The following is a 14,535-nucleotide window of genomic DNA, read 5'->3' on the forward strand; positions in this document are numbered from 1 at the left end:
CCACTCATCATATTGGATGAAAACGGTCAACGGGCAACAATCGCGCCGTCTAAGTCGCTTCGCAGACGCGCCAGCACAACATCCGCAGTTTTTCCAAAGTAAAAATGGACATGTCAACGAAACCGAACTGGTTTAATGTGATGATTCTGACGCATAATTAAGCTTTCAAATGTACTAATTGTTTAAGCGAAACAACTGAATTTTGTAAAGAAAACTGGTGGCTTTTGCTTATCCGGATCAGCAATCAAGAAGTAGTAATGTAATGTAACTGCAGTAATGTAATGTTTTAACGCAAATACCAGGCTCGATAAGTCGTGTTATAGTCTACAGACAGTACAAAGTAAAGGAGTAATCTATATCGATGTTTAAACGGTAAAACCTCTTAATTTGTGTCTAAACCGGATGTGCTTCGGTGCTGTTACGCAGCACGCATCTGTCAGCCGCGGCTATGTTAAGTTTCCGATCACATTCCGGCTCGTATGAAACTCCGACCGAGATGACCACAGCGTCCGCGGGTTTCGCAACTTGTCTGCTTTCGCTGACCATTGATCCTTTGTCGTTTCTGCGCAGGGAGAAGTCGTAAAAAGACAAAACATTAAACAAACCGCAATAAAAGTGCTACAGCCGCCGCGCGCGCACAGTCGGGAGAGAGCTGCTATGGACCAGACGTGGCCGCGTTTGGTGCTGTTCGGGCCCCTGGGAGGATAGAGGAGAAGACCGACACAAAGTATTGCCTCGTTTCTGGTTTCCTCAGCGGCCCGGGAGGTGTTGTGGCCGGGGAGACGGAGAGGGGGACATGGCCAGCCTTCTGCAAACAGACCTGTCTTACGCCTGGGAAAAGTACATGGACTGCAGACTCCAAGGAGCTGACCTGCAGGTAGGATGGAGGGAGGGATGGAGTTGTTTTCTAACTCTGGGCTTTGGGAAATCAAGTCCCAAACATGCGAGGACAATCTGTGTTTTGGTCAGAATCAGAATCAGGGAATGATGAACAAAATTCATAAACATAGGAACTTGCTTTGGTGATTCGGTGCAACATAAAACATTGAGCAGTAATAAAGCAGCATACTTTTTGTCAGATTTGCACAGACTTGGATTTACACTTGGACAAACTTTATTAATCCACAAGACACCTGGACACAGTCACTCACATATTGCAAAAAATAATAATGTCAATGAGGACAAAACAAGTGGTTATACAATGCTAAATAAGTAAAGTAGCAATATGGCCAGATATTTGTCGGATTAAACGATGCACAAATACAGATACAAGCAGAATAAACTTTGTACAATGATTTGTTTTGTATTTATATGAAACAAGGGCCTGCACAGATGAGGTTGATCTCAAAGAGAAAAGATCAGGTGCAATAGAAAACATGTTCCTAAGCAAAACCAAACGCACTACTTAGAATAAACATTTTAGATAAATAGATGCATGAAAATAAACACTATATCAATCGAGTGTTTGTCAAACACAACATCTCCTAAAAATGCAATCATCAGCCATCAATAGCCATATATGTGTCTGAATATGTCTGTCTCTATCAAGGTTGTGTAAAAGAGATGGTGCATTAAGAAGAAACAGTGTTAAGATGTTTCTATGACATGATAAAAGTGATATAAAATGGTAAATACTGACACAAAAACAACAATGCAATTACTGACAATTGAGATACGTCTACGTCTTCTTCTGGCGGCACTTGTGATCCATATTTTGACAGTTTCATATAACGTTAGCAGCAGAAATGTAATTGATTGTTCAACCTTCTTCTTAATCTACAAGCAGTCCTTTTTAGTCAGATAAAAATGTTCACGATTGTACAAAGAGTAAATTATTGTCCAGCTTGTTGTTCAACTATTGCAGGCTTTTTATTGTAAGAATATGACGTGTCAAATCAATCAATGGCTAGATAATGTTTTGCACACAATGTTGGATTAAAAAAAACAATGTAATTACTCCAAGTGGGCCTGACTGTGCACGTGACGACCTTTATGACCCCCCCTTGCTGTGAGTCCTTTACCTTCACCGGACCACAAAGCCCCACTGGCCATCATTACCGTAGTCTGTTTGTGGAGTTTTAATCTGTTAAAAGACATGTGCTGACAATCACATTTTCCGTGTGCCAATGGTGGTTGAATACAGCCACAGGACAGGACATGAAAGTAGTTTTAATATGTGGATTCAAAGAGGGAAAGGATTTAAAAGCTGTTGCTGGTTCTCTGTATTTGTCTATTAATCATTGCGTTACAATATTAATGAACGGTAAGGTAACGCTACAGAATTTGTCTGGCATCTTCAGTCCGCTCATATCGATGCTGCTGCTCATGTTTCATTGTTTACAAGGGTGTCGCGCTGAAGAAGAGGCCGTATGATGAAGCTGTCTGCGGGGATTTGTCACGCGATACGATGTGATGTCGACAAATGAGACGAGACGGGACAAGAAATGAATAGCTCCGAGCCGAGAACGCGCAATATTCTACGTTGGCATTGAATGATTGTCTTAAACTAAAGCTGCACAATTTGGGGGGAAACAAAATCTAATTACGTATCAGATTTGAATTCAGTTCGCAGGTCACAGTATAAACGCGTCCAGGAGCGATAACAATTGAGAGAAAACTGAAATGGTTACTGATTAACTAATACAAGAATTCCATGCATTTAGGAACTTTTATGTGCAGAGCTTTAAACAAAAGAACTGACAGATTTGACAGATAATAGGACACAAGAGAATTACCGTATTTTCCAGACTATAAGTTGCACCTTTTTTCATAGTTTTGGCTGCGGTGCAACTTATACTTCTATTAATACTTATACTCTGGAGTGACTTATATATGAAATTATTTGTTATTTTCACACTTGCAACTGCATTTCATACTCCAGTGCGACTATATATGTATATGTTTTTTTCTTCTCTATTATGCATTTTTTGGCTGGTGCGACTTATACTCCAGTGCAACTTATAGTCCAGAAAATACAGTAGTTGTTTGCTGAAGAAAAATATGTTACTTGAATAATTGCAGCGATTTCAATTACATGACATCTAATCTTGCAGTCCTAATTGAAACCATTGCATGTTATTTGTGAAGCGAGGGGAAAACGATGGCATTTTGTCTTTCAGTTGCACCGACAGATGGTAAAATGTCATTGGTTACATGCTATTGTAAGTGGTCGATGATGTTTGTTAAGTGCTTTTTCTTTGTTGCATTGGCTTCAGTGTTTGTCTGGCCGGATAAACTGCATCAGAATAGCCATCGAGTGCGTGTTTGTACTTGTTAGCACAGGGACGCCGACACAACCACAGCCAGTTTACCTTGGACTATAATGACACAAACGGGACGCTTTGAATTCACTGCAAAGCGCCGGAGCAGATTAATCGATACACACTTAACACATAATTAAATATCCATTTCGGCAGCAGCGGGAGCACACCCGGTGGATCGATGAGAGTAAATACGTTGCACGGTTTGCTTTCACGCCACCCTTAAACCTACCGCAAATGTCATTCTAACGGTTGCGTCAGAGCTGTAGCGAGGCCGTGGGTGTAGCCAAACAAATAAGTGGCGGTGTTCATGAAATCTCCTCTCCCTCCTCAGCGTCTGATATAACAGCTGCCCGATCACGAGACTTGGATTAGGATCAGAGCCTGCGAGCTTATAAGAAAGAAAAAAAAATCCCCCTCTCTCTCCACTCAAATAAACGGGTTTCAGCTTTTCTCAAGGTTTCGTTTTGTAGCTAGGAATTCAGCTGTTTTCCAGTTTGCTTGTACTTACTTATAAATCGATGATATTTAATTTGGTCCAGTTTATTGCATCACATTTATTCACGACTATTGACACGTTACTAAAAATTGAGAAATCGCTTGTTTACTTTCATTCACTATAATTATATGCTATCACTATATGCCATTTCTCTATAATGACTTGGATCTATGGAATAAAACGTACCTGAATGAATAAGGACACGTTTTTAGTTGAATTTTGAAGTTGAATTTGAAGTACAAATTGGATTTATATCACAATTTTTACCATTACAACGTCGACAGTTATTTGACATCTTTACAATTGTGATTTGACATGAATAAATAATTGCAATTATCTCGATTAACCGGTTAATTTTGACATCCCTATTCCACAGTTATCACCCTGTTATTGTTCTTGTGATTTTTTTTTCTTCTGCTAATGAATTACAACCATTTGTTTTTTCACTCTACACATGTGTTCATACTCATTTCAAATAGTTTAAGATACATTTGTAATACAGATTGTGCGTTTTTTAAGTGGGGGGTTGCTGCAAAAAGCCTATGGGAAAAAAAATTGGTCTTTGAGTGATTTTTCTTTTTTTAAAAAACATTTCTTTCCTTCAAGCTACTTTTTAACAATTGTGTAAAACTGTATCCGTTTGCGTTTGGATGTCTCTAAACGCCTCGCGCTCGTTCCAAAGTGGTGGGATTCATTAGGTCTTCTTGCATGTTGCCAGATCTGGAGCCTTCCCTGTGATCACACCAGCCGCCGCCGGAGGCAAAAGACGCCTTCCTTTTGCACTCATCTTTCAAGTTTCACAGCAAAGGTGTGAAGGCAGAGCTGCAGCCTCCATCTCCTCTGCACCACTCGGGCTTTATTCTTTGCACCTGCACACTCCATCTTCTACAGTAGAGTTATTTTCCTGCCGTTTTGACAATGGAGTAATCAAGAGTATCCGTAATAGAAGACGAGTGTGTTTCTTCTTCCCCTTTTTACTGGAATTGCTCTGCGTTGTTGTCGTACTGAACACTTTTGTTGTGTTTCTGGCTCTTTGGGGTCAAATGAGGGCAACAGGGAAACGCTTTATGCCGCCCAGGTCAGTAGGGCGCTGTTAAGATGTGTTGTTATTGAGTATTTTCAAGTTTCCTGTTTCTATTGAGACTGTGAAAAGATTATTTATAATTCTGCTAGTTGCACATGGAAGAGAAGGATATGAAACATGAAGTTAGGTGACCTCAGGTGACCTTTTGCATATTAAAGCTTCCTTAAATTGGCCTTAAGTTCCTTAAAGTTGAGCTACAATGCTTCACTCTTAAATGGTCAACTGTATATTCAGCAGTCGGAGGTGAGTGATGTTGACAAAAATGAATATCTCTATATTCTTTTGTATTATGTCAATTTTAATAATGTTGAAACGATATTTTCACAATGCAGCAGGAATGTGAACAAAATATGAATGGACCGTAACATTTATTTTTAATTCATTTTTTTAAATTATTTTTTTATTAGCATATAGAACAAAAAAAAAACAACAGCAACAACAGATGAGAAAAAATAAAAATACACACAAAGAACAAGCTGGACAAGGTAACTGATTTTAAGCGCTGCGAGGTGGTCCAGGGGTTCTGCACGCTGCACGAGCTCTATTTACAGCTCCAACTAATTGCTGAATGTCTCTCTCCTCATTTCCGAGTCAAATATCCATGGGTTTCAGAAGAACAGCAACATTTAACACAAGAAAAGAAACAGATTTTGAATAAAAAGCGTATCGCACTGTAATTAAAGTTCAAGTTGATTGCGTGCCTTTTGCAATCCAACATAGAGATTACACAATGTGTTGTCGAGCGTTCTGTTACACATTCTTCCATATTAAATGATTCACCAAACCACTGGCACGTCTTGACCCGTGCACTTTGTCGTTTGCAGCCCGTCCAGCCGTTATTACCTTGGTCCATTTATCACAAAGTTTACCTGGAAATGTGCCATGGACATGTGACCGTGTCTGTGGGTGTTTCAGTTTCACTCTGCGCCAACAGGATGTTTCAAAAGGCTCGAGTCGTGTTTGGACTCACTTCACGTTTGACTGTTGTTACAGCTTGAGGAAACTTGTCTTGTACTTGCTGCGATTGTAAGTAGAGAAATGTTTGTTTTATGTGGCTTGGGGTGGACTCGAAATGCGTTTGTGTCACGAGTTCCTTCTTTAGTAAAACCCAGAATCCTTAAACCTGTCGAGGATAAAGGAAAATGTGGCGCATGAATATCTGTGAAATGAATGTAATCTGAAACAATTACTCAGCGCTAGAAAACAAACGACAACTTTGTAAAAATATCTGCAATCTGTTCAACTTTGAGAGAATATCGTAAACACGTGCTAATATTATTACATTTTTATTATTTACTAAAGTTAAAGTAGGCTAGTAACATCTTTTCTCACATTCATGCCCAAAATTGCAATGTTTATGATTGTAGCAACAAAAATGCATTTTTATAAACTCTGTTATATTAATTGACAGCTATTAAATTGAATGTGTCCGGATCAGATTCCGCAGAGAAGCGCAGTGGAAACGATTGTCGCGGCGATGACTATTGCGACGTGGGCGATGCGGCGGAAGGCTTTAATCTGCTGCACGGCTCCCCGTCTGCTAATGAGTTCTTTTGTCACGATTATTGCGATAAGAAGCATCGCGATTTTTCACACCACGACTAAACAAAAGCAAAATCCTTAATTCACTTTCACTCAAGTACATGCAATCGTGATTTCAACATCCAGAAAACCTAAATGTAAAGTGCATTTTTGACTTTATTTGAAACATAGATTTAATTTAAAAGACTTATGTTTTTCTACAATAGTCTGTCTGAATAATATCTTGTGTTTGCATGGATCTATAATGAAATAAAGCTTGGTTGATTTTTTTGTCGCTGTGAATTGCTACACTTGCTCGCTACAAAATGTGTAATTATAGGCAAAGATGGTGAAACGCTTCAGATTTAGCTTTTCAGTATTCGTATGTAACCGCACTTGTGGTTTCACTTACTCGCACTTGCCTTTTAAATGTCAGGTTTCCTTCCCGCTCACACACATGCAAACGGTTCTTTCAGTGGTTTTGCACGATGCAGATCTGATTATGGAAATCCTTGTAATCATATTAAGGTGTTAGTTTTCCACTGAATATAGTAAGGTGCATGTAAGGAATAGCTCAAAAAGATGGCGCGATGGATGCACTTTTTACATTTTTTATTTGCCAAAATGATTGTCACAGCCTCTTAAAAGTTTTTGCTGATGTCAAGTTTAAACAGAGAATGCATATATTTTGTCTTTCTACTCTTGTTTTACATTTTTGCTTGAATAAGACAGGATTTGAGCATCGTTGCATCACTTTTAGACACTTTTGTCTACTATAGTTGGAAACACCAGTCCATGAGATCATTTATTTCTCACTTCTGTTTATGCTTTATTCACTTCTTATTTGACTTTTTTTGCTTCTTGATGGCACTCTTTTTGTGTGTGTGTGTGTGTGTTTTTAGTTTGAGCTCTTAATTAAATGCAAGTCTTCCTCTGCTTCCGAAGAGTGCACACGCTTTTTTGCTCGCTCCGCTTGCTATTTAGACTTTTTCAAGTAAACCAAGGATTTTAAGAACATTTTTCCAGTTTTAACGACATATCTGACGCCAGCGACATGTCCGGGAGAAGAAGGGAGAAAGACTGTGAACGCTGTCGGAAATATCAACAAGAAATTAATGAGCTGAAAACACGGATATTTGTTTTGGAATCTGAAAAAGTTCTTCACGATACCATTCCTGTGTCAACCGACGGTAAGAAGAGCACACTTTTTACAAGGAAAAACTGCTACTTTCAACCTAAACCGCAGTGACTCTGTGTCGTTTCCAAAACTGTCTAAAAACCAGAAAGACCAGGCTGTTTCTTGGAACAAACTTGGAGCAAAGCCTAAACGATACAAAGATAACGTGAAGTCGCCTAAAATACAGCTCATCAACAGATTTTTACCACTTTCAGAGATGGAATTAAATGAAAAAAGGAAAGATGACGTGGCCAAAATACAGCGAGGAGGATCTGTGCCAGGAGCCAAGGTCACGAAGATTGTTTTAGTTGGGGACGGCGCGATAAGTCACGTGACGCATGAAAAGATAAACACACATTCTTTTCCAAGCGCCACTGTTTCTGAGATAACGTCACTCCTTCCAAATATTATGGCTAAGCATGGAGGAGCTAAACAGCTGATTGTGCACGTGGGTGCAGTGGACATGCGGCGGGAACAGACTGAAGTTTTGAAAAAAGACTTCTTGAAGTTATTCCACGTGCTTGATAAAATGGAAATCAAAACATTCATAAGTGGACCTCTTCCAAACATCGACAGGAGGATAAACAAGTTTAGCCGGCTTCTTCAGCTGAACACATGGCTGTCCAAAGAGTGTTCCCCGAGAGGACTACACTACATTGAGAACTTCTATCTATTCTGGAAACGAGAGGACCTGTTTAAGAGAAATGGCCAACACCTATGCAGAGGTGGAGTGAGGGTGCTGACAGAGAACCTGCTCCACGCTCTGAGGCATTGGACGGGGCCTGGACAGGGTCCTGAGCAGATAGTTAGAGAAGAGAGGAATGAGAGAAGAATTCCTGCTCCATCAGCCAGAGACCGAGCCAATGTTTCAACATCAAAAGCACCACAACCTCGGCCTCCACCAAAGGATTCATCAGCAGCTGCTCCACCACCACCAGCAAAGGATTCAGCTCCAGCTGCTCCGCATTCACCTCCACCGCCTCCAGCAAAGGAACAATCTTCAAAGGCCTTGGACCCATCTGTGACAAGCCCAACAACATCCCTGTCATCGCCCCTGCCTTCACACCAGCCCTGGGTTCCCCCTGCAACATCTACTCCCACTAAAGATTCATCATTCTCCTTCTCATCTCCACTCTCACCCATGGGCCTTCCCAGCCATTTTGAAAGTCTGATCAAATCAGGCATTAAGATGGCTCCACTCACGCCCAATATAGCAAGGGCTATGTCAGTACCGACTACACCAACAAAAGCCCCACCACCCATCCCCCCTCGCCTCTCACCTGGTCCCAAACTCTCCTTGGCTACAAAAGCCCCACCACCCATCCAACCTCGCCTTTCACCTGGTATCTCCCATAGCTAGGATGCACTGGGTCTCAGAGTTGCCGGGACTTATTGTCACATTAAAAATCAAACCAACCCGGGGCCCTATGTAAAAAGAGCCCCCCCTAGTGCTATTTCTGTAGTCACATCATCACAGAGATGGAAAAACAAAATGCGAGTCAGGCCCAATCTGAGACATGTGATTCATATTCCCTGTGAAAAGATAAAGCCCAGTCCCACTGAAACTAGTCTGAAACTTGCTGTGCTAAATGTCAGATCCTTATGTAACAAATCTCTCTTAATTAATAATTTTATTTCTTCTTATAATCTTGATTTTATGTTTTTAACTGAAACATGGCTTGACAAAAACACAGGAAATGTAGTTCTGATAGAATCTGCTCCACCCAACTTTAAGTTTGAATCTGAAACACGAGAAAACAAAAAAGGGGGTGGAGTCTGTGCTGTCTTTAGAGATGAAATAATTACCCGCAGGTTGTCTTTTGGGGTGTTTTCATCATTTGAGTATGTATCCTTTTAAAATGGAGCTAAAACGGTCTCCATCCATTCTCTTCATTGTTTTATACAAGCCTCCCCAGCACTGCCAAAGTTTTATTGATGATTTTACTGAGATGCTTTCAGTCATATGCACAGACTTTGATGGTTTGGTCATTACAGGTGATTTCAATGTGCATGTTGATAATATTTGTGACAGAAACGCTAAAGAGCTTGATGCTGTCCTTGAAACCTTCAGTCTTACTCAGCATGTGAGAGGCCCCACCCACAGCAAAGGACACACTCTAGATCTCATAATTACAAAGGGGGTAAATATTTCAAATGTTAATGTGATCGATGTTGCTCTGTCTGATCATTTCTGTGTCTTCTTTGACCTGTCTGTTTCTCCCAAACCTCCGGTTGGTCCTGCAGTTGTTCAGAGGAGACACATAAGTGATGGCACAGGTGCACTGTTTATGGAAATGATCAACTTTGAAAATGTCTCATGTTCTAATGTAAATGATATGTTGAACTCTGTTACATCTAGTGTTTTGAATGTTCTGGACACCATCGCCCCTATAAAGGCTAAAATGGTTAAAAATAAGCAGAAGGCGCCGTGGAGAAATGATGATTCGGTCAGGGCACAGAAAAGGGAGTGCCGCAGGGCCGAACGGAAATGGCGCAAGTCAAAACTCCAGGTTCAAAAAGAGATTTACAAAGAAAAGCTGAACATGTACAACCTAATCTTATGTAGAACTAGGGAAAGATATTTTTCTGAAATAATTGGAAGCTGCAGTAACAACTCGCGTGTCCTGTTTGCCACAGTAAACAGATTAACAAACCCTCCAGCTCAGCTGCCGTTAGAACTCATTTCCACATCCAAGTGTAATGAGTTTGCATTATTCTTTAATGACAAAGTTCAGGGCATTAAAAATGCTATAAATCCCACAATGCAAAAAAATACCCTAAAACCACCAAGACACTTAGAGCTAACTCACTTTGCACCAGTAACTGACAAAACTGTCCATGAGATCATCACCAGTCTGAGTTCATCTACATGCTGCCTCGATGTGTTACCCACCAAATTTCTAAAATCTGTGCTGAACAGTTTGTTAGCACCATTCACTCACATAGTTAACATGTCGCTTCAATCTGGAACATTCCCAATGTCTTTGAAAACTGCGGTCATAAAGCCTCTCCTAAAGAAGAGCAGTCTTGATGCCGCAGGACTGAGTCATTACCGGCCCATCTCTAATCTACCATTTTGGGGCAAAGTCCTTGAAAAGGTTGTTTACCAACAGCTCACAGATTTCCTCTTAATAAACAACTCATTTGATGTTTTTCAGTCAGGTTTTAGACCTCATCACAGCACTGAGACTGCTCTTGTCAAGGTGACAAATGACATCCGCCTGAACACTGACACGGGCAAAGCCTCAGTCTTAATTCTGTTAGATCTGAGAGCTGCTTGTGACACTGTTGATCATGGGATCCTCTTACAGAGACTAGAGGACTGGGTGGGCATCACTGGCACTGCCCTAAACTGGTTAAGGTCCTATCTGGAAGACAGGAAGTACTTTGTTGAAATTGGTAGCTGTGTCGCAGACCACATGACCCTGACCTGTGGAGTGCCCCAAGGGTCAGTCCTGGGTCCCCTTCTGTTCAACCTCTACATGCTGCCGTTGGGTCAGTTGATACGCAGTGAAAATGTGTTTATCACAATTATGCAGACGACACTCAGATCTATGTTTCACTATCGGCAGGTGACTATGGACCAGTAGATTCACTCTGTCACTGCATCCAACAGATCAGTTTGTGGATGCAAAACAACTTTCTCCAGCTGAACTCAGACAAGACTGAAATAATCGTTTTTGGCCCACAGAAACAAAGAGAAAGTGTTAGCAGTCACCTCCAGAGTCTCGCTCTAAAACCTACAAACCAAATTAGAAATCTGGGGGTAATAATGGACTCAGACTTGAACTTTAATAGCCACGTCAAATCAATAACATCAGCAGCTTTTTACCATCTAAAAAATATTGCCAAAATCAAAAATATACTGTCAAAACCAGATTTAGAGAGACTTATCTACGCGTTTGTCTCCAGTAGATTAGACTACTGTAACGGCCTGCTCACTGGCCTCTCCAAACGAGCTGTAAAACAGCTGCAGTACATCCAGAACGCTGCTGCTCGGGTCCTGACCAGAACCAGGAAGTATGAGCACATTAGTCCTGTTCTCAGGTCTCTGCACTGGCTCCCTGTGGCTCAGAGAAGAGACTTTAAAGCAGCTCTGCTTGTATACAAGTCTCTCCATGGCCTAGCACCAAAGTACATCTTGGATATGTTAGTGCCATATGAACCATCTCGGACTCTGAGGACCTCAGGGACCGGCCTCCTGCTGGTGCCCAGAGTCGGGACTAAACATGGGGAATCTGCGTTTCAGTTTTATGCAGCTAAAATCTGGAACAGTCTTCCTGAAGATGTGAGACAGGCTTCTACTCTGACTATGTTCAAATCTAAGCTAAAAACAGTTTTGTTTAGCTGCGCATATGACTGGAAAGGATTTTTTCTTTGCACTCTTCTTTTGTTTGTGATTTTATTAGTTTAGAAAATCAGTTGGATTGATAATTTTTAATTTAGTTAATTTTGATTGTATTTCTGTAATTTCTTTGTGATTTGAATGCATTTTTCCTGCCGTGTGAAGCACTTTGAATTGCCTTGTGTATGAAATGTGCTCTACAAATAAACTTGCCTTGCCTTGCCTTGCCTAATCTTTAGCCCGAGCCGCTCCTTGCTGTGGCGGTTACAGACTCTTGGCTCAACGGTTGAATTATTCATTTCTGTGACTCACTCTGCCATCGCTGCTCCGTCTCTGGCCTTTCCACTTCTGACACGCTCTCAAACCAGCTCTTTTTCTACAAACGGTAGAAGGTCTCGTCCGTATCAAATATTGTCGTCTTGTGTTTGTTCTCATCGCTACAGTAGAATGTGGTTTTTCACGTAGGAGAGTCATTGTAAGTGAGATATTTTCACTTCCTGCTGTGTAATCCTGTGTCCGCAAAGGTCAGTGTTCAGTGAGTCACTTACAGCCGTTACTATGATTTTACTTTCATACTGATTTATTGGTCAAGAATTTGGAGATTATGTCAAGATTTGTCCTTTTTACACAGTCCACAAAGATATCTACATTTAATAACAGTTTCCTAGTCTCTTTTAATGTTTTTGTTTTGTTTGTTGTTTATTTTATATTTTTACATGTTAATAAAACTTAGCATTAGCTTACAGACACAAACCTGTTTATACAAACGCAGAATTTGTAAAGTCTTTACCTGAATTCACCCTACTTAAAGATAAAAGTTAAAGTGGGACAATTTTGTTTTTAAATTAGGAGTTAGTTTAGAGTTTCTAAAATATTTGGTTTGTCATCAAAATTGGCAGCAACTAATTAAAAATGCACAATAAATGCAATTTGAATCGATTTCTTTTCTTTTTTAAGGTTTCCTGATGTGTGTGTGTGCGTGTGCGTGTGCGTGTGCGCGTGCGCGTGCGTGTGCGTGCGCGCGCGCGCGTGCGCGTGTGATATCAAATAAATTCACATTTATTTGATATCAAACAGGAGTTGAATTAAATATCAGCTGATGATGGGCTCTTACAAAAGAATGAAAATGAATGCAATCAGTGCTGCAACAATTCACACGTCTTACCATGATCTTTTTTTCTATTTTTTTTCTCTCAATACTTCAGTTAATAAATTAATGAGTGTCAAAGGATGAAAACATGTCCGTAAAAGGAAGCAACCTTCAAGGACAGATGGTCTCATCTAATGAGAGATGATGTTTGGATGAGAACTACGTGCAAACGACTGCCGGATTTCTTTCAGTGATGGGGATGTAACGATACAAATCTCATTCATGATATTTTCACGATATACTCATAATTAATATTGTGGAGTTGCAAAAAGAGTTGAAGAATTTCTATTTTCTATATAAAAAATACCTTGACAAGTGCACTGAATTGTTGCAAATGATCATGGTTTAATGAAGTTCCTTGTGTGTGTTTTGGGTTTTTTTTGTGTGTGTATGCGTGTAAACAAAGGAGCTTCTTGTCAATCAATATACTGTTACAGCCCCCGATATTACTGTGACACTTGTGATGATAAGAGATCACAATATTTTGGTTACTGTTGCTTATCTGTGGGCAGGGCTCACGGGTAGTAGAGGGACACGCACATTCAAAGTCAAAGCAGCGTGCAAGACTACGGAAGTAACAAGATAGTCGTTCCAATGAAATTGTGTAGTTTTTGAGGAAATGCGAAACATCATGACTCTCATCACCCAAATGCCAAATTAGATCAGTGGGCAACTCTTACTGGAAAATAACATTGCATAACTACTTCTCCAAGTCTTCTCTCTCACGAGGACGGCATCACAAGTCCTGCTTTACCCAGTCGCCCAGAAAGAGCTCCAAAAGAGCCAGCGAGAGTAACTCAGGCTCGCACACTCCCATGACTCGCCAACTCATGACAGCCATGATGGAGGCAGACGCTGAAACCATGTGGTATATTTAGTATTTATTGGACAACTAGGCCAGAAACGGGACATCAATGATCTCCAGTACATATTTGGGGACAATATCATGAGTATTGCATTTGTAACAGTAACCGATTGTTCATGTTGTAGAATATAATGGTGTAAGAGTTGTGTTCTGTTGGTCTGAGGTGGTATTTCTTATTGACCAGACTCAATCATTCACGCTATCCAAACCTCTTGAAACGACATTTTCAGAGTTAAAACTAGAAATGCTATTAGGGATGTCAAGATCATTCGTAAGAACCAAAAAATAATTATTGTGACTATTTTAAGAACCAGAATTATGTATTTTTAGTTTATCTTTCGTCCAAGAAATAGACCCTGAATATATTTTTTTGCCACATGTAACTTTTGTTTTGTAACTTTATACAATCTTAAAGAAAGTTTTCAATTTTGTAAAGCCGGTCACAAACTTGAACAGTAACATGTTGGGGAATGAAAAAGAAAATGAAAGATTTCACTGTTGATTAGTCGCAGTCTCAATAATCGTTAAATTGTGATGTCTTTTACTCACAATAATCGTAACGCTACAATTTCCTATCGTGACATCCTAGCAACAATAGTTTTCTCATTTTTCGATACTTATCTCAACATGGGGC

General features: G+C 40.2%; 1 protein-coding gene across 2 annotated transcripts in view; it reads left to right on the plus strand.

Annotated features, from left to right (window-relative positions):
• Positions 1-638: 638 nt before the first annotated feature.
• The window catches only part of lyst (lysosomal trafficking regulator), a 98,306-nt gene continuing 84,409 nt past the window's right edge, over positions 639-14,535 (plus strand). For both annotated transcript variants that reach the window (XM_072436987.1, XM_072436988.1), the window contains exon 1: positions 639-877. In XM_072436987.1, coding sequence (XP_072293088.1) covers positions 797-877 — 81 coding nt within the window. In that variant the 5' untranslated portion in view covers positions 639-796. The remainder of the gene's footprint in view (positions 878-14,535) is intronic.

The sequence above is a fragment of the Eucyclogobius newberryi genome, unplaced genomic scaffold (assembly GCF_026437365.1).
Source record: "Eucyclogobius newberryi isolate DKJ021-1_F unplaced genomic scaffold, fEucNew1.0.hap1 SCAF_8, whole genome shotgun sequence".
In the NCBI taxonomy this organism is placed as follows: domain Eukaryota; kingdom Metazoa; phylum Chordata; class Actinopteri; order Gobiiformes; family Gobiidae; genus Eucyclogobius; species Eucyclogobius newberryi.